The 19,570-nt window shown below is 36.1% G+C and overlaps 3 protein-coding genes and 1 long non-coding RNA gene across 4 annotated transcripts in view; 2 read left to right on the top strand and 2 right to left on the bottom strand.

The window, feature by feature from the left end:
* The window catches only part of slc16a4 (solute carrier family 16 member 4), a 26,779-nt gene extending 22,334 nt beyond the window's left edge, over nt 1-4,445 (bottom strand). Inside the window, exon 1 of the mRNA XM_053503382.1 lies at nt 4,044-4,445. The gene's annotated coding sequence lies outside the window, so the exon portion shown is untranslated. The remainder of the gene's footprint in view (nt 1-4,043) is intronic.
* Nucleotides 1-6,661, top strand: part of LOC128529835 (uncharacterized) — a 10,426-nt gene extending 3,765 nt beyond the window's left edge. Inside the window, exons 2-4 of the long non-coding RNA XR_008361083.1 lie at nt 2,011-2,112; nt 2,304-2,474; nt 6,547-6,661. This is a non-coding gene — a long non-coding RNA (uncharacterized LOC128529835). The remainder of the gene's footprint in view (nt 1-2,010; nt 2,113-2,303; nt 2,475-6,546) is intronic.
* A 1,680-nt stretch (nt 6,662-8,341) lies between these two features.
* lamtor5 (late endosomal/lysosomal adaptor, MAPK and MTOR activator 5) lies at nt 8,342-11,464 on the bottom strand. The gene is made up of 4 exons (XM_053504171.1): nt 11,289-11,464; nt 11,111-11,172; nt 9,267-9,384; nt 8,342-8,683 (listed from the first exon to the last, which is right to left on the bottom strand). Exons 1-4 carry the CDS (start codon nt 11,321-11,323, stop codon nt 8,623-8,625), a joined length of 276 nt encoding a protein of 91 aa, XP_053360146.1. The 5' UTR covers nt 11,324-11,464; the 3' UTR covers nt 8,342-8,622.
* A 5,216-nt stretch (nt 11,465-16,680) lies between these two features.
* prok1 (prokineticin 1) lies at nt 16,681-18,811 on the top strand. The gene is made up of 3 exons (XM_053504170.1): nt 16,681-16,911; nt 17,631-17,756; nt 18,446-18,811. The coding sequence occupies exons 1-3, from the start codon at nt 16,840-16,842 to the stop codon at nt 18,563-18,565; spliced, it is 318 nt and encodes a 105-aa protein (XP_053360145.1). The 5' UTR covers nt 16,681-16,839; the 3' UTR covers nt 18,566-18,811.
* Nucleotides 18,812-19,570: the final 759 nt, after the last annotated feature.

A 19,570-nucleotide genomic window follows, 5' to 3' on the forward strand; every position in this document is an offset into this window, starting at 1 on the left:
GTGTCTGAGCTTATGTGTGCAGATAAGGGGAGACAGCATTAGCTAGCAATTAGTTAGCCTTAAAAGCCTCTGAGATAACACTTAGCCTTCGCACTCCCAAGTTGGCAGGTACCATAGGATAGAGGAGAACTATTGGAGGAGGAGGGATTGGCAGATAATCAAATTATGGGGAAAAAAAATCTTTAGTAATAACTTATACCACTATAAGTTGATGTTAAAACATGGAGCTACTAAATGCATTAAGGTTTGTATGTCTGTGATAGCTTTTTACCAATAAATGTTGTTTAGATTTTATGAACTGAACTGTGTGAATTTTGTGCTATTTTGGGCTAGGATGGTACTGTGACGGTTCTATAAATTATAGAATGTAACGTTGTGTGGCCTGATTTTTCCCCAATACTCTGTCTGGCTGTAGATATTTGCAAAGTGATCATTATGATGCCCTAGTCCTCCAAAGGCTCCAGTGTGATTAAAAATGCATGAGCTATGAGCTTTTACCTTAGGCAGCCATAAAAAAACATGAAACCTAGTACAAAGTGTCCATCAGTTGTGCCCTTTAAAGAAACTGGTTTTCATCACTTCAGTTTAAAATAACCCTGGAAGAAGCCAGTTCCAATTCAAAGCAAGAATTCAACACTTCATCATGAAGTTAGCTAGCAGACAGAATGACTGCTAATTTGCTAGTTTTTGAGATGCATGTACCTGGCCGTGTACTGTATGAGAGGCCAGATAGTAAAAAGCAAATGCTTCAATTGTTTTGTACTTCACCTTGTAACCGCTAGAGCATAGAATCAAATGATTCTGTTGTTGATGTTTGCATGAGGTTTTTGTTTGTTTGTTTGTTTGTTTGTTTTACTGGAAAATGAAAGTAAGTTTCAGGTTTAATTACAAATATAATAAATACAATGTATGTGCAACAGTCAAAAAATGTTTAACCCCCAGGAGCATAGGATACGCACAAGCTGGGGACAATTGCTTAAAAATTAATTAGTACATAAGTGCTAAAGTTAAACCAAGTTAAACCATGTTATCAATTGAACCATTATTACTTTTTGATAGACATCCCGGATAAAAAAGTGTGGCATCACATGAACCAGTCTTATCTGCAGAGACAGGCACGTGCAGAGGGGGTGCGGAGGGTGCTTGAGCTGGAGGAGGATGCCTCAAGTGCCCTTTTCTTGTTTTTTTGTTGTTGTTGTTGTTTTTGTTTTTTTTGTTTTTTATGTGTATGTGCGTATAAAGCCCTGTCTTTGCCCCTCAACAATAAAATTTAACTATTAATCTGAATTTTGCTAAATAAAAGGATCTGGCTTGCATCAGTCACATGACTGCCATTAACCAATGCTCGCCCTTGAGGGCAGAGCGCGCTCGTTACGAGCCGGGTACGAGCTCGCAAAGTGCACACGCATTTTTTGCAGGCTGGGTGGTGCGGAGCTGAAGGAGAAGCAGGCAAATTAATTGGAAGGTGCAGACTGCAACAAAACAGTAAATAGGGTGTACAGTGTATTTGTTATAGTTTATAACAACAAATTAATTAAAATAAATGTTTGTGCAACAGCGCGACAAACATTTCCTGTCCTTTTATGAACTGCACAAGTACTGGTGGTCATTAACTGCTGGCTAACTGGGTAAGGGTGTTACAAGGGGGTCTGTAGCTCTGTCCACCGTTTTAGGGAACATGTTTTGTTTTAAAGTAAGTTACAGGACTTTTTCCTTCTTTTCTGGAGGGCTTTTATTTCACTAAAAACAATCTAATATGGATATCCACATAATTATGAATTATTATATTTATGATATTTTTAAAAAACACTGTTTTTAAAGAAAATATATTAAGTAACAGATGATATTAGGTTTATATTTCAAATTAGATAAAATGATGATTTTACAGCAGTAAAATTATTGTATCTCTACAGTTTAAACATTTAATAAGCACTGCATGTGCATGTTTGTGTTTTATGTGTATAGAAATTTTTTTAAAAATTATTACAAATAATATAACAAATATTCCAGACATGCCTCATAAGGAGAGGAGGAAGAAACAGCTAGAAAAGGAGCTGTGTGAGGCTGCTAAAGGCAGTGGATCCCTCACCAGCTGGATTACAAAAAGCACAGGTAACATTAACACATGTACCAGTTGTTGCATTGTAGAGGTATTCATAAAACAGTTCAATAAAACAGTTGCAATGTTTTGGTTCTATAACATTTTCTATCATTACTTTATCATGGACTATTTGCAAAAGCTGTTAAGTGTAGATAATTAAATAATAGATTAATGCGATATTAAATTTGTGCGTTGTTCTCAGATAAACAGCAAGTGGAGGGTGATAGTTCAGATGAGGAGATGGAAGGAATGTAGAGGAAAGGGCAAGCCAGGAGAAAAAGACTGGAGTGAGAAAGTCAGAGAGTGAGCCCTCCAGCAATATCCTCAACAGGAGCAGCAGTAATCCCTCAACAGCAACATTGTACGCCATCAGGTAAAACATAAACTACATTTGCTTTGCATTGTCCCCACCTGATGACAGTCATACAGTATGATGCAATTCCATATTAGATTCGTCATGAATGTGAGTTGTTGTTATTCAGCCTGTTCTATCTTTTTTAACTTTAAGCACCCGCCCCTTTAAACGTCTCTGCACGACCCTGTACAGAGTCACTTAGTAATATAGAAATTAGTTTCTTTGTAAAAGAAAGGTAAAGGAAGGTAATTTCCATGTTAACCTGAAATATTGTTTTCAATCCTGCTGCTGCTGTCTGGTGCAACTCAGCATTTTATTATTTTTTTACATAATGTTTTTGCAAACCTCAGTCACTTTTTGTCAAAAGAGCAGTGTATATCTGCAGCAAAATGTTAACAAACTGTATGCAGTTTTTTATTGTTTTTTTTTTAAATAATTGTTCATGATAAAAAAAAATTGTAAGTTTGTTAGTTAAATTGCCATATTTTACATAATTCAGGTACATGCTAATGGGTGGCACCTAAAATTGGGGGTTAGAGCAAATGTCTCTGCATGTCTCTGCATGAGAGAAGTAGTAATTTAGCTCAAGGGAGAAAATTCATGACCGGTGCACTCTCAAGTAACCAACCCAAACTATTATACTACTGAAAAACTATAACGACCAGTCCAATGCCACTTGTCTAAGGAAAAAGTGACCAAGACTAACTACATAACAAATTAAAATTCGTTTTATCCTAAGAACTATATACATTTAATCGTATAGATAATTAGAGCTTAAAAAGAGGTTTTTAAAGATAGCGACATCTAGCGTTCAGAGAGGAAACCGCGTCGTTTTGCTTATAATTCAATTACTAAACCTTTTTCATAAGCTTTTTTTTATGAGAGTTTTGCTCGTTACAACATTGTCTGAATACATGGTTTATTCTTACCCTGTACAGCTCCTGTATTCATCTGTATAATTATCCGTTCTTTAAACAGCAGTTCTTTAACCGTCTTAAATTAACCTCTCACCATTAGCCAGTCACGTGACCAGCCGCACTTTATAAGGTATCTCTTTACTTAACTGCCTTTCATTCAGGAGATAGCAGCACAGTCACGTAACGTGCTATTATTATTATTATTATTATTATTATTATTATATGTCAAAGTAGTCTCTCTCTCTCTCTCTCTCTTTCTCTCTCTCTCTCTCTCTCTCTCTCTCTCTATATATATATATATATATATATATGACGAATTTTATCTGTTTTGTTTTGATCTAATCAATTTTAATTGATATGTTTATAAATCTGTTGATGTTTAATGGATAGTGTTTGTGAGAAAATGTATTTGGTTAAATAAGAGAAACATGGGAAAGAAAGCAAAGCTAAAGTTTTCCTCCAGCATCAGATTACTAAAGTATAACACTGTTAGTACTTCTCTACAAAATCTGGAGCCTGGCTCTAAGCATTAAAATAAATTCCCCAGCATTTTAATAATCTGCTTTGCCACACTTTAAACCACAGTTACTTCATCTTGTACGCACAAAGAAAGTTTTTGTACAAAAAAAAAAAAAACCCGTAGCAAATGATATATCCAGCAGCTCGTTACCTTGCAGTGTGGCATGAATGCTGAGTGCACTCAGTGCTGAAGGATGGAGCTTCGCTGACGTCTGTTCTCCTGAGCATCTACACCCGCACGCGCTGCTCCGTCCGCAAACCCCTTCCACACAGCCTGTAAACACTGATATGCCTTACTGATACCATGCCTTACCATGGCTGTTTTTTTATGCCTTATCGTTTCTTCCAGGAGTTTGTCTCAGTTTTACAAGTTTTACAAGCCAAGCACCACGCCGATCCAACGGTCCCCGCGCTGGCTCGCGTTGTGGCGCTGGAGCTCCGGGCCACGTGATGAGAACCACGTGACTGGAATTTTGACCATAAGGTCCGAGCCGAAACCTTGTGCGGCAATGCGGGTTGTGGTTATGCAAAATGTGCGGCACCCTTTTAGAGAGCAGGCCCCCCTCAGGTTAAAGAGGAGGCACAGGATATGACAGAGGTTCTGTTTTAGAACAACCTTTCTCCGGGAAAAAAAACTTTTCTTAACTGAGATCGAGTACTAAACTTATCTTCTACAAATGTAAGACTAAATCTTAGCCTATTAAACCTGGGCATTATCTTATAAAAAAAAAAAAAGCTTAAATAAAATTAAATATTTAAAAATTAAATGATTAGTGAAACTCAGGTAATAGTCTGCAGTTTCTCAGAGTTTCCTTTCAAAATATACAGTGCCCCAATCTAAAAGAAAAAAAAAGTGAAAAGGTAATTTTTCTTTTGTAATTTAATTTAAATTAACTTTTTTTTCCAAAAAAAAAAAAAAAAACCCACACACTCATATTTCTTTGAACCGCTTTTGGCTTCCTTTCATTCTAAATCTAGAATATGAGGAAGTTTCACTTTTTAAATAAAATTAGGGGTAAAATAAGATGCACTTTCTATGTGTGAAATATTCTGGTGTCTGACTGGACCCATTCTGTACTGGCGGGCTGCCTAAACTAAAATTGCCTATGCCCAACGCCTAATTCTTTCCTCAGTCCAGCCATAATCCATGGTCATCTTCTGACAACTGTGAAGTCAGTAGTCCCCCCTAAACATGTACTGAACTAGACCAATTCATCTAGCTCAGGCATCTGTACTTATATAGTCTAATGTCATTAGAGTGTTTTATTTATTGTGTACTGTGCTTGGAGCAGCCCTGCTACTAATACTCATGTACCTGCCAAAAAGGCTATTTTAAAATATTATTTAATATATATATATTTACCATTGTGTAGTGGAGAATTACATTAACATTGTATACTCATAAACTATTAAAAGAACAATAAGTTACACCCTAATGATCATACGGTTACAGTGTTGCGCAAAGTAAAAGCATTGAATGGTTTGTAGATTATAACTTAAATCTTATATTAATTATAGATTATAACATAGATTTTTTTTTTCATTTTTTGGCAGCAAATTGAGAACTCCATTTTGGCAGTTTAGTTTTTTAAAAAGGGACAAAAAGATCACAACCTAATAAAAACGTTTGTTTGTGGTTTGTTTTATTAACAAGAGATTTAAAAGGCACAAATGCCAAAATATTATGTCAAAAATAGTATTGGTTTATTAGTGTAAATTTTGTGTTATTTTGCAAAATACAATCTCAGAATTTTGTTACAATGGAAAAGCCCACAGCTGTATTTGGTGTCAACTTCTTTGCATTGTGCCTGTGGAAATGCTCTTATTTTAAATAAGAGAATTTCATTCTACTTTTTTATGATTGCAACTTGATTTTAATAAGAATTTAAGTGATCTCCCATGACACTTATCCAGGATGTTTTTCTGACCACATTTCTTTCTCGCAGATGATGCTTCACCTTTCAGGTTTTAATAATGCAGATAGTTTTTAACCCACTTTTAGTAGTTTCAGCAATCTGTTTTCATTTCTTGATGCAGGCCAATATTTTGACCCTTCTGAAACACAGTAACATCTTAGCCACAACCATAGGATATGTTGTCTTTTTAAACGGGTAATGGATAATTTACAAATTGTTATATACAGTAACCTTTTAGAAGCTTTAAATGTACATGTTTTGAGCAAAGCACAACATGTAGCAGCCAGAATTTCAAGCAATAGCTGAAACGTTGTCCGGGACGAGTCCATTGCTTCTTTTTCATGTGATCAATAATGTGAACACTTCTTGTGCAAACCAGGGGCTGCCAGGTTCAGTGGGGTTTTGGAGAATGTTAAAGCTAAGAAAAAGAATGTTTATAGTTTGTTACTGCCATTGCAGTCACTCCAGCAGTACTAAATTACTGGATTGTATTGCTTACCCTCAGCAATACGTCTTGTAAAATAAGCCATTATTCAAGTTGGATGTTGTTCACAATGGTGAACAGAGAAATAATGTTACAAAACTTAAATCATACATGGGCGATTGATGTACAAGAGACGAGACGCACATGCTGTGTGTGAGAGACAGATACTTTTACATTTAGGGTGCAAATTCATCAAGTGATCATCTTGTGGACGTTTTCCCTACAACAATTTAAAATTTTTCTATTTTATATAGAAATGTATATATCTACACATGTCGTTCCCTACTCATGTCATTCCTGAGCTGCCAGTGATCCAGACTCCTTCTGCCCTCCAGACCTGTCTGACTCATCCTGGTGCCCCGATTCTGGTTGGAGATCTCATCACATGGATGCCTCTTGTGTCTCTTTGGGATGTGTCTGGTGTCTGGAGACGGTTTCACTCTACCATTAAGACGGTTCTGGCCTCGTCTGGTGTTGACAGATGTTTCTCTGAGGACTTAACTTGGCTCCAGTTGCTCGATAGTTCAGGACTGGAATTTCCTACAGGTCTACCTGAGCCTCCAATAACTACCTGGACTCCATATTAACATCAATTAACCAACTGTTATAGCTGAACTGCCTGCCATCTAACACACTGTATAAATGCAGATCAATTCCTGCTTTCTGTTTCACCCAGATGAGGATGGGTTCCCTGTTGAGTCTGGTTCCTCTCAAGGTTTCTTCCTATTACCATCTCAGGGAGTTTTTCCTTGCCACTGTCGCCCTCAGCTTGCTCATCAGGGACTATCTGACCATTTTGATTCATACACATTCCCATTCCATACAAACTTAAATAATTCTTTTGATTGTGTAAAGCTGCTTTGCGACAATGCCAATTGTTAAAATAAATAAAATTGAATTGAATTGAATATACTGTATAATGTTGCATAAACCTAACTGAAGATGCCTTAAAGCAATAAATTTGGATCAAATTTTATTTTTCTTCACTTATTTATTTTGTAAATGTCTGTTTTTGCTTACTTTTTCTTAATATTTATAACTTTTTCTTTATTTATGACACTGTGTGTACCCTTAAAGCAGATATGTGCATTAAAAGTATATGAAATAAGTTGCTTTGTGACAATATCTGCTGTTAAATACACTAATAAAATTAAACACCCAGTACCCTCCAAAAGTACTTTGACAGCAAAGCAAACATTTTTGTTTTTAAATACATAAATTTAAAAAAATTGCACTAAATACAATTGGGTTTGGGAACAAAAAAAAAAAAATATGTGAGGCAATAGATCAAAATTTCAGCATGATTGTTTAGTTTTAATCTTAATTCTAATATTATATTTTATTTAAAATTTTATTTAATTTTATTTAAAGTTTTTTTAACTTAAGTCTTAACCCACTCAAAAGCCAAACAGGTTGTATAGTTCACCCAGATGGCAATGGCGCAGGATGCTTGAGCCCGCTCACCTTTGCTTGCAACTATATTTTTATTGAAAGTTTTTCAGCTTAAATAGTTTTTGAACTCATCTATTTGCAAGTGATCAAAAATATTGGAACACTCGACTGACTGGTGTTTCTTGTTTAGTGTTTTTTTTTTTTTCCCCGCCTGCAACTGTAATATGACTACAGTATTTTTATTTGACACTACAAGTATTTGTGGTTGTGGGATTTACCTCTGTTTCCCTCAATTAAATGTTTATTAATATTTATGATATAATCATTAAGAACTATGAAGCTATGTTTGTGTGATTTCTGTTAGGGTTCTGTTCATTTTGCTTACTCGTGGTTCCTTATGGTGTGCTTTACTCCTGTATCTTTGGCCTTGGGTATTACCCATAGGCATCAACCAATTGTCTACTTACATAAACAGACAATAAAACAATAATGATAGCAATTGTTGTTTCTTAACTCATGTTTAGACTAGGGTTAGGGTCAGATAAAATATCTTTGTTCAAGCAATAAACCATCTCTTTTTGTTATATCCTGACTATCATCCTAATGTTTAAGTCAGCAACATTTTGCAACAAGGTAAAAGTTTTACAAATACAAATGTTTTGTAACATTAAATAAACACTTTATTAAATTATTTATAACAGCAACATTATTACAACAGAAAGGTTGACTTACGCTAGGAAATAAATCAAATCCTAAAGAATATGCTAGCACTATATTTGTGGAATGAGGCCACAGTTACTCAAAATCATGCAAATATGCCATTATAAGCATATTTAATTTATAAGCCCCCCCCCCACACGTAAAGATAGGCAGATAAGTGATATGTCTATCAAGTGATAACATAATATTAGTCATGGTTCTGTAAAGATTGTGAGACTTCAAGACACCATCTTGTGCATAGCTACTGTGATGGTACCGTGTGTCCTCACCAGCACATTCCTGCCACAAAAAAAAAAGAGAGATACAAAAGTTACGATAGCAAAAGATGTTGTAGCAATGACTAGACTGTCAAGGTCAATTCAGCAAGTATTGAGATGAAGAAGCATGGATTAAAAGGCTACAGAAACACTGTAAAAGTCAACAACTGTCCTCTAGTTACTCCAATCCACATATTAATATAGAGTAATCAAATAAGATCCTCATATTGTAAATCTAGTCGGATTAAATAGCATGGGCCAAAGTCTTCATATCCAAGTTTATTACAGCACTTATATAATTTATTTATCATTCTATTTTTTAGATTTTATATATAAACCCAATACTACACACAAATTCATATGCAGTTAGAAGTTTATATGCACGCATCATAAAGATAAACAAAAATTTGATGAACAAGTTTTAATTTATTTGGGGTTTCTTAAGGTCAAAATTATATACTAAAGTAGTAATATTTGGTTGAATGTTCTTTAACAAGGTACACTTTAAGCACATGCTTTTAGTAAATATCAGTAAGTATATGGATATTCCATGGCTGTCCACACATTTTTGGCTATATAATGTGTGCATAAAACTAGTACCTTACCCTGAATCAGATTCGAGACACACAGTAGGCATGTCTGTTGGATCTTTAGTTAGAGAGGCAGCCTGTTTAGCCAGAACAGACACAACTCCACCATGTTCATCGGAAAGGGAGCCACGGCCTGCAGAAACACAAGGCCCAAAGTCAAACTGCAGCAGCTTCAGAGTGATTCAACCAGAAACAAACCTTGTTTGAATATACATGTATTATTTGAAACATTTTATGACGCTCTTTTTGTTTTGTACAATAATTAGAATGACACTCTTCCTCCCAACAAAACATGCACGACATAAAAAGCTGTGAGCAAAATTAAATCCTCTCACTTCTCTAGAACACTTATTCTATACAAGATCGCAGGAAACCTGGAGCCATTCCCAGAGAACTCGGGGCACTAGACAGGGCACACCCAGGATGGGGTTTCAATTCATTACAGGACAAACCATGGGTAATTTGGAAGTGCCAATTAGCCTAATCTGTATGTCTTTGGACTGTGGGAGAAATAAATCTGAGTTATGCAAGCACTGAGGTGTTACTGAAAATTCAAAAAGGTCTTCAGTCTTGTTCGCTGAGACTGAACTTGTTGGCAAAGTAGAAGTGCATTAACAGCATCCAAATATGCAGCACAACTAAAAAAAGATTGAATTATGTTAACTGGGCTTTCTCTATCTATCTACATATAAAACAGAACTTCTGTTTGGCCGGTTAGTGTTTGCACAGGTGGTTTAGTCACAGACGTCCTCGCTGATTTTCCTAACCGAATGAGACAGTAGGCAAGCATCATTAACTTTCATGTAATACTGTGACTGCTAACCACTGTGCTGTCACTTCCAAATTTTCTTCTATTCATTTATCAATATGTTATTCATTCTTCAGTAGAAGTGCAATGTTTGCACAGGTGGTTTAGTCACAGACGTCCTCGCAGACGTTCCTAACCAAATGTGACAGTAGGCAAGCATTATCAACTTTCATATAATACTGTAACTGCTAACCACTGTGCTGTCTTTTCCAAATTTTCTTCTATTCATTCATCAATAGAAGTTACAAGTGGCTTCGCCTGTGTGCACATCCTGACGCTACTCGATTAGGTAGGCAGCCCTTATTTTTTCCTGTCATGTGGTGCTGCTGGAGATGCTCTGCAGTCTGATCCCCGGGTTTCAGTAGCTACAAGCTTGGTCTGACGTACTCATTTTTGCTGTCAACGACACGCCTACTGTTACATTCAGTGAGGAGCATCTGTGACATACTCACAATGTGACAAACATTGGTGATAACACTGGTGATATCAGTATCTCTGAAAATGTAAATATTACTTAAAGACCAAAAAAAAAAAAAACACACACACACAAAGAAACAAACTAACAAAAAACAAAAGAACACAGAAAGAAATGTTGGACTGAAAAGTATGAACATGTACAGCACTCAATACTTGATCAGGCTCCTTTTCATGAATTACTGCAGCAATGCGGCATGGCATGGAGGTAACTGTACATATGTGGCATACTAAACCAGAGACCATTAAATGGCTCAGGAAATTGTTGCAGGTGTTTTGAGTTCATTCGCTGATTAAAATACGAGACCATGAATCATATTAAACTTTTTCACAATATTTAGGTTTTCTGATATACTAAATCTTGGGTTTTCATTAGCTGTAAAATAGATAAATCATTTGAAATATAACAGTCTCTGTGAAATGAATCTATATAGCGAGTTTAACTTTTTTTATTGAATTACTGAAATAAATGAAATTTAAATTATATTTTAATTTATTGAGAAGTTTGAAGCTTCTAAATTTTACCTAGCTGCTAGGCAATCTGATGCCAGTCTGGACATTTCTTCTAAATACTTACATCCAAGATTATGCCCTTGGGCGTCTGTACACAAAACTCCTACAATCGCAGGATTCTTCATTCTAGCAAAAGATAATAATGACGCCGTTATCAAGAAAACAATCCACAAGAACTTCATTCTTAAACTATGCGTAAAGAAAACATAAGAATAAACCGTGTTACAGAAATTCACGCTTACGTATCGTCGAGGTGCTGCTCTAGTGTAGCCTCCATGGAAACAAGCACAATACAATATTATTTTTAAAAATATACGTTTTTAAAGTTGCATAAATAAGCTATGGGCTATATGCTCTCAAGTTACTTCCGGGAAAGAAATCACCTGATCTTTAATCACGTGCTTTCCTGCCCTCAACAACAGAGTACCGCCATCTAGCGCCCTTACATTGTACTTACACTGTCTTTATTTATTTATTCCCCCCGTAACAGTTGTGCTTCGATGTTCAAACTGATGGCTAGGAAAGCTATTTCTGACATATTTATGCCATGTAACCTTCATTAGAAGTGTCACAACAAATCTGTAACATTTGGTCATATACTTTCCTACCAAACATTGTATGGTAATTAATCTATATACATAAACCTGATTTTTTTTTTTGTTTATGTACTGTATTTACTTGTTTATGCAAGCGTTCCTCACCAGATGTAACAGTAGGCAGCGTCGTCAGGCCGAGCTCAGGAACAATAAAGCCCCAGATCAGACTGCAGCCCTTCTACAGCGACAGCATACTGTATACGCCAGGCAGAAATAACAGCTGCTGGAACATTAGAGCGGTGCGAGCCGCAGCAGTGGGTTGAGCGCGCACACCATTCTCAGGTAATAGTAGCATCCCGGGGTCAGGATCTGCACGTGGGCTGAGCTGCGGCTAACCTCTAGTTCATTTATACTGTAACATGTATAATTAAGCTTTTTTTTTTTTTTTTTTTGCTGGAGACCTGTACTTACACCACGACATAAAACATAACATAAAAACAAGAAAAACAAACAACAAACAGACATCAACAACTAAACGAACAGTATAAAACATAACAACATAAACATCTCTGAGGAAAGAGAAGGTTAAGCAGAAAGGATATATAAATTTTTCCTTAAGTAAGTAAAGTGTTTAAATAAAGATACACTGATCACCCAGAACCCCACCAAAATGAATTGAATAGCATTGAACAATTATATACCAGTAAACTAGTGACAGGATCATGGGCACTTAAGGCACATCTATACATTTGGGAACCAAAAGTCAGCCTGTTTGGTCTGATTCCACAGAAAAATCTAAATTAGCACAAATTTCTGAAAAAAGGTTTATGCTTGCTATGATAGAAAGGTATCAGAACACCCAATGGGGCATATGGGGCTTAGCAGGCAAATCTTTTAAGATTGATGATTTGGCCTCCACTTTTCACAGATCTCAATCTAATCAAGCATCCATGGGATGTGCTGGACTAACAAATCTGCTCCATGAAGGTCTCACCTTGCAACTAAAAAGCCTTCTAATGAAGTGATGCCTCAAGGGGTCAAAGCTGTTTTGCTGGAACAAGAGGAACCTAAAACATAGTTAATCTTATAGCTGATCAGTGTATTTTCTAGAGAATGTGTACAATATTGCACTTGCTTTGGAACAATGTAGGTTACTGTTGACAAGAGGTAACGTACTAGCAAGTCCCACATACTGTAATATATAAAGTATGAATCCACAACTGTGTAGAAATGTAACATTAATTTGTAATATCAGACCACTCGCATAAGTTTGTAGACCCTTTCTTTCATTGTCAAAATGTAAACCAATAAACAACAACAAATATGACCAATGTTTAACTAAGCAATCAAATAATAATGTTTAAATTCAGAGCCCCAACCACAGCGCCACTAGTATTAAAAAAAAAAAAAACCTAAACTCACATTGATTCGCTATTGTCAATGTGATCACTGGGGAACTGGTGACTGAATGTGAGTTTTCTATCAGATGACACCTGGTCACTGACTATAGCACTAAGAAAAGATCAGTTCTTCTTAACACATACTCTTAAAAGGGTATACGTTCTTATCGGAAATCTGTGCTGCTTTTTTTCTGTTCAGTGACAAAGACATGGGCAAACTTCTTTGTGCTTGTGTTTCATGAATGGAGCCTGGGACACAGCAGCTCTCAAAAGACAGGAATGGCGTCCCGTATTTATCAGTCTGGAGCTCCTTATCAAACCGCTTGATGTATGTTTTATTTTGAAAATACAATGGCAATGAATTCATTATATTATTTTGTCTCCTATATCTTTCATATAATTTTTGGGTTATTATTTGGTAATTTCCTTGTTTTAGTGCAAATCGGAAGATTGGCAGTTCGATCCTCAGCTCCACCAGGTTGCCACTGTTGGGCCCTTGAGCAAGGCCCTTAACCCTATCCGCTCCAGGGGCGCTGTATCATGGCTGCATTTTCTGCGCTCTGATCCCAGCTACGCTGGGATATGTGAAGAAAGAATTTCACTAAACTAAAATGGGGAATGCCAGTTTGAAACTTGCCACAGCTATCCATGACTGAGCATCCAAGATAGCATGCAATTGGGATGTTGGATATAAAAATTTATCTATAGTACTAACATGTTGTGCTGTTGCCAACAATATTTTTGCATTAGTTGCAACTGTTGCTATTTGGCATTTTAGTATATTTAAGATAGCGTCAATTAAAATTATTACCACAAATCTTGGTACAATTATAGTATTATTATAGTATTATTATTATATTTATATGTAAATGCTAAGATAACCCAATTCATAGATCAGGATAAAAACTTATTTTAAGCAAGTTTCCAATACTTCTCAGGGCTGTACTGTACCATGGTTGACAGCTATGGAGCCAGCTCAGTGTCCCTCCTAATTTTGATTTCTGCTCTGTTGGGCCAGACTGCTGTGCTGACCAGGCAAAATGGTGCAAAGTAATTATGTGGCCAGTAAATCAAAGGCATACATCTTCCTAACTGCAGCTCAGTCATACAATGCTGACTAACCTATGGCACTTTCAGGCTCCTACTGGCCCTAAATCAGTATCTAAAAGACGCACACAACCTTCAGGGCTGTCATACCTCACACATATCGCCCTCAAAGCAGATATACCTAATTTATCCAGCTCTAATTCAAAATTGCAGAGAGATGAAAATGCAGCCATCATGAACAACAGCATTCCGCTCCACCTCTGAACCTTTTAAATTTGCTTTAGTGCTTTACTTCAGCATTGTTAGATTGTAAATGTATTATAAGTGTTGTTTTGAAGAAGGATGTTTTATAAACAGGATTTTTTTGGACTAGTGTACCTCTCAGAATGTAACACTACAACTCCTCATGTGATGAAGGAGTTTCCTCATTATCTAGGATAAATTTAAGCTATGAGCATCTCTCCCAGAGATTGATCTGTACAAAATATAATCTCTTGCTTTGCTGTGTAAAATGTTAAACATTCATAGTGTTTATTCTATGTTAAAATGATGGTTTTATTGTTTCGCAGGATTGAGATATAAATGTTTGGGCAAATATAGAAGTGCTCTATTAAAGAAATGTAATGCAGAAGAGGGTTTCTACTGGTGTGGACATCTGAAAATTAATGGATCATATTTTGTGTCAGTGGCATGGTGGTGTAGTGGTTAGCACTGTTGCCTTGCACCTCCAGGTTCTAGTTTCCACCTTGAGTCTGTGTGTAAGGCATGCAGATTAGATTAATTGCATTTTCAAATTGACTGGAGTGTTTGTGCCCTGCAATGACATTAGGGGTGTACCTGGTCTTATGCCCTGCGTCTCCAGGTGCCATGTTTACAGCGGAAGTCATCTCACTCCAAATCTCAGAGTGCAGCACAGCTTAAAAACATGACTGTCAAGGACTAAATCCCACCTGCATCACAGACTCTCTCACATTCGTGTTAATATATAACATGCCAAACTACTAATCATGCACACCTGAGACCAACCACTGTCACATTCACAAAGAGAAGATAAGGTCCTTCAAAGCACACTTACTTTACAAAGTTTAAACTGTGTTGTCAATACAGTACCAGTCATTACCAAGCCTTTTTTTTGTTCAGTGTTTATCTGAATTTGTTCCTGTCCCTCATCTCGATCTTGTTGTTTGTTAATCAACTGACCCTAGCCAGCACCCTGACCTTGATTTTAATCCATGTCTTATCATTGTTTGGTATGATTAATAAAAACCTGTCTACATGCACTTATGTCCCTACATGCCTTTGTGACAACAGGAAATCATATAGCATAGTGAAAGATGACCTGACCCAGTTCAGTGTCAGAATTCAAAGTGCACAGTCCGACCTAAGCGCAGCCCCTCAAAATGACTCATCATGTGCCATAATTGGCTGAGAAATGAATTGAGAGATTAAACATGGTAGCTGCCACACTTCAAGGCAATAAACCTTGCCGCAGAATATAAAATTGATTTAAAAAGATGATCCCCAGACAGGGATTTCTCATGAATAATCTGAATTTAATTCTATTTGACTGCAGAAAGCATATATGTCTCCACTGAATAAAGTGCCAGTGGTTAAGAAAGTGTTTTGACATAAGTGGACATACATGTCAGACAGAGCTAATCGTCTTACCCTTATGGGAATTCTTTGATGTCCAAATTTAGGATGGCGAATGTGAATGACAGAATGAATCATATCACTGTGTCACTATAGGCAACAGTTCCGAAAAAAGGTGACAACTGATTAATTTGTTGTGATCTACCTGGAAGCCTCATCCTTAGATGGTAATGGACATAAAAGTTACTTCTATTCCCTTCAATCGATGACTTACTCTCACTTACCCACTCATCGTCTATCCCGCTTTATCCTGTATACAGAGTCGCAGGGGTCTGGAGACTTAGGGCATGAGATGGGGTACACCCTGGAAGCGGTACCATTCAATCACAGGGCACACACATACACACACTCACACACATTGCAGTCAATTTGAGAATGCAATTAACCTAATCCGCATTTCTTTGGATTGTGGGAAAAACCGGAGGAAACCCACCAAGCACAGGGAGAATATGCACACAGACCTGAGTCAGGAATTAAACTTGGACTCTGGAGGTGCAAGGTGACCGTGCTAACCACTAAGCCACGTGCCACCCAATCTATGACTCATCTTTAATGATTTTATATGATACGCAAGGATATGTTTGCTCAAAACCCAGATACAAAATTGTGGTGTCTTAGACATGTGCAATGCAAAGTTTGCTTCTCTGATAATACAAAAAAAAAAGATAAATACATTTATTTACCACTGGCAGGTACAGTATATCTGAATCTTGTATGTAAAATATTTTACCATTAAGACTTTATGGTTAATATCCTTGAAGTCAGGAACTACCATAAAAGTACAAGTACTGCAAAAAGTATTGTATTATGATGAAGGATAATTTACCACTAAATGTCACTTTCACCGACCTGTCCAGCGTCATATACGGCAAGATGACGAGGATCCTACGGAGGTAGGGGAGGGGGCTGAACCGGGGTGAAGAGAGATAAAGAGAGAGAAAACACTCAGTCTCATTGTACAACTTATTGGAGCATTGGACATTGGAAAGAAGAGGAAAAGGAAAGTAAGCCAAGAAAGCAGAGCTAAGGCAGGACCTCCAGGATCTCCAAACTAACCAGCTTTGCAAACCTTGTTCGAATTCAAGAAGAAGTAGTTAGAACTGCTGTAGGGTGTAAGAGCACTGAATCGTCTGCTATAAAGCTCTACCTTCGCTGCTATGAGTCTGCTCATCTTATTCTCGGTACTCTTTGCATCTCTGAGCGGTGGCAGATGTGCTGTGATCACTGGAGTAAGTACAACTAGCTTTTTATCTACTGGTTATGAGAAAGTAAGGCTCATTACAATATACAGTTTAAGTAGCTTTAAGAGAACTAATTATACATTTGATTTGATTTGTTCTTTTAGTCTTGTATTGAATTGTTGTGATTCTGATGCCATTTTGGACAACAACAAAACAAACAAACCAAAAAAAAAAAACTGAAATTTTACACCAGTGTAGGATTATAGGAGAAAAAAAGTTAAATAAATGCATTAACTAAAATACCTTTTTACATGAATCAACCCCTTATTAAAGCTGTATTTTACAGGTATGGTATAAATAACTTTAAAATAGACAATGATTAGATTTTTTCACTAGTTTATACTAATTAGTGTAATTCAAACTAAATTCAAGCAATTCTAACAATGACAAAAAAAGAATCTGCAATAAAATTCATGTCACGTGAATTTAGTGCTCACACACAATCCTTATATAAAGACCTAATATTGAAACCCGATTTTATATTAAGGCAAACAATGGTTGATGACTAGAAAACACACAGGTTGTTTTGTGCATGCTATATAAAAAAAATTGTGTCTTTCTAAATGAGATGTATTGGATGAGCCCTAAACCCAAAATTTTGTATTTATATGCCCATATTTAGAATATAAAGGATGTAATGGGTATGACTATAAACATGCTCATTGTGTGTGTGTGTGTGTGTGTGTGTGTGTGTGTGTGTGTGGCAGGCATGTGACAGGGACGTCCAGTGCGGCATAGGGATGTGCTGTGCGGTCAGCCTGTGGCTGCGGGGCCTACGGATGTGCACGCCAGAGGGGTTTGAGGGAGATGAGTGTCATCCGTTTAGCCACAAAGTATCTATTTTTTCACACTTGCTGCACTGTATTGTACATCCATATAACATGACAGCTCTAATGGGTTGCAGTGTTGGATAGTGGCATTAATATAAAAAGAAATATGTTTGTGAAATCTTTCAGCAATCGCCATATATAAGAAAGATATAAAATACTTAAATAGAGAGCTTTGTCAGAGCAAACGATTATAGTTATAATATAAAAAAAAGATAAGATGAATATAATAAAAGATAAGAAGAACATTCTCATTCTCAGCCATTTATTGTGTGAGTTATTGGACAGCTGCATACAGCGCTCGCTCAAAGGGCATCTGTAGTGCAGTTACTGACAAATATAGCTGATACTGATCATGTCCTGTGTGCTGAGAGAGCGATCTGTGTTATACATCACTCCCTGCATCTGCCGCATTGATCAAATGATGGTAAAGTCGTGCTGCTAAGGTGGGACTTAGAGACACAGAGAATAAAGAAACAAAGATGAAGCCCATTGCTTTGTGGTTTAATCAATCAGGGATATTTTTGGTAATCAATAAGGCATCAAGTCTTTTAATCTAAATGAGATAAATGTAAGTGCATATTATACTGTAATTATTGCATTACATTATATTTGATACATACACACAGATAAAATCCTAATGAATATTTAAATAATCAAATATTAAGGAACTAAACTGAAATTTTTCTTCACAGGTCCCTTTCCCTGGAAAAAGACAGCATCACACCTGCCCCTGTTTGCCTCATTTAGTGTGCACTAGATTTGCTGACAGCAGATACCGGTGTACTAAAGATTACAAAAGTATAGACTTTTAATCATTTAGTTAAGGTATAAAGAAAACAGAGGACTGACAATTATGAAAAATGAATACTTGAAAGAAAATTTTAAGGAGTAAGTGCCATAGTCCCTGTTTTTTTTTTTTTGTTCGCCACCTTCATGCACTTTGCACTATACACCCTTATCATCTTTTCAAAATAGTAGCGGAGACCCATAAGTGGTTCAGAAATACAATGTCATACTTGTTTACTTTGGCATCTAAGAAGCCACGTACAGTGAAACACAGTCTGAGTTTACGTAACCACATCCAGAGCATATTTTCAAATAAATGTACTGCTCCATAAAAAGTGTTTGTCTGTTTTTTGAATCTAATTCGTAACATGATTAGAAATTATATCCTGATATTTGACTACAGATTGTTTGTGCTTTTCTGATTAAAAAGATTAAACATGATTTTTAAACATCTACTTAATTAATATATTTTTAGTTGAAATTCAAATGGGGTAAAAGAGTATAATACAATACAATTAGCTGGATATTGAAAGAAAAGTGATATAATCTTCCTTTAATAACTGCATACTGTTTAAGCATTAATTACATCAGAAATAAAATGAAACCATTGAATGATAAGGATCCGTAAAATTTTAAAGTGTTAAAAAATATTATTGTGATTTACATGTCACTGAATATATTTTAGAAATAATATTAATTATTATTTTTAAATATGATCTTATTGGAAAGTTTGAGAAAGTGTGACTGAATATTTTAAAATCATAGAACTGTCAGATAATTTTTAAAATTAATTTTTAAAAGTTTGTACCCCCTTTTTTAAATTCTATGTGTTTTTGTGCAAATACATAATACAAATTATCTGATCATTGTGGGTCTTGGGCAAATAATTATATAACATTACTTTTTTACTTTTTTACTGCAATTATTTATTTTACAAAAAGTATGGCAAAAAGCAAAAATAACATGTTGGTAACACTAAGTACCCCATTACTGCTTCCATTTGATTTAAGAGAGTGAGTTACAGCCAGGTT

This window comes from Clarias gariepinus, chromosome 9, assembly GCF_024256425.1.
Source record: "Clarias gariepinus isolate MV-2021 ecotype Netherlands chromosome 9, CGAR_prim_01v2, whole genome shotgun sequence".
NCBI classification, from domain to species: Eukaryota; Metazoa; Chordata; class Actinopteri; order Siluriformes; family Clariidae; genus Clarias; species Clarias gariepinus.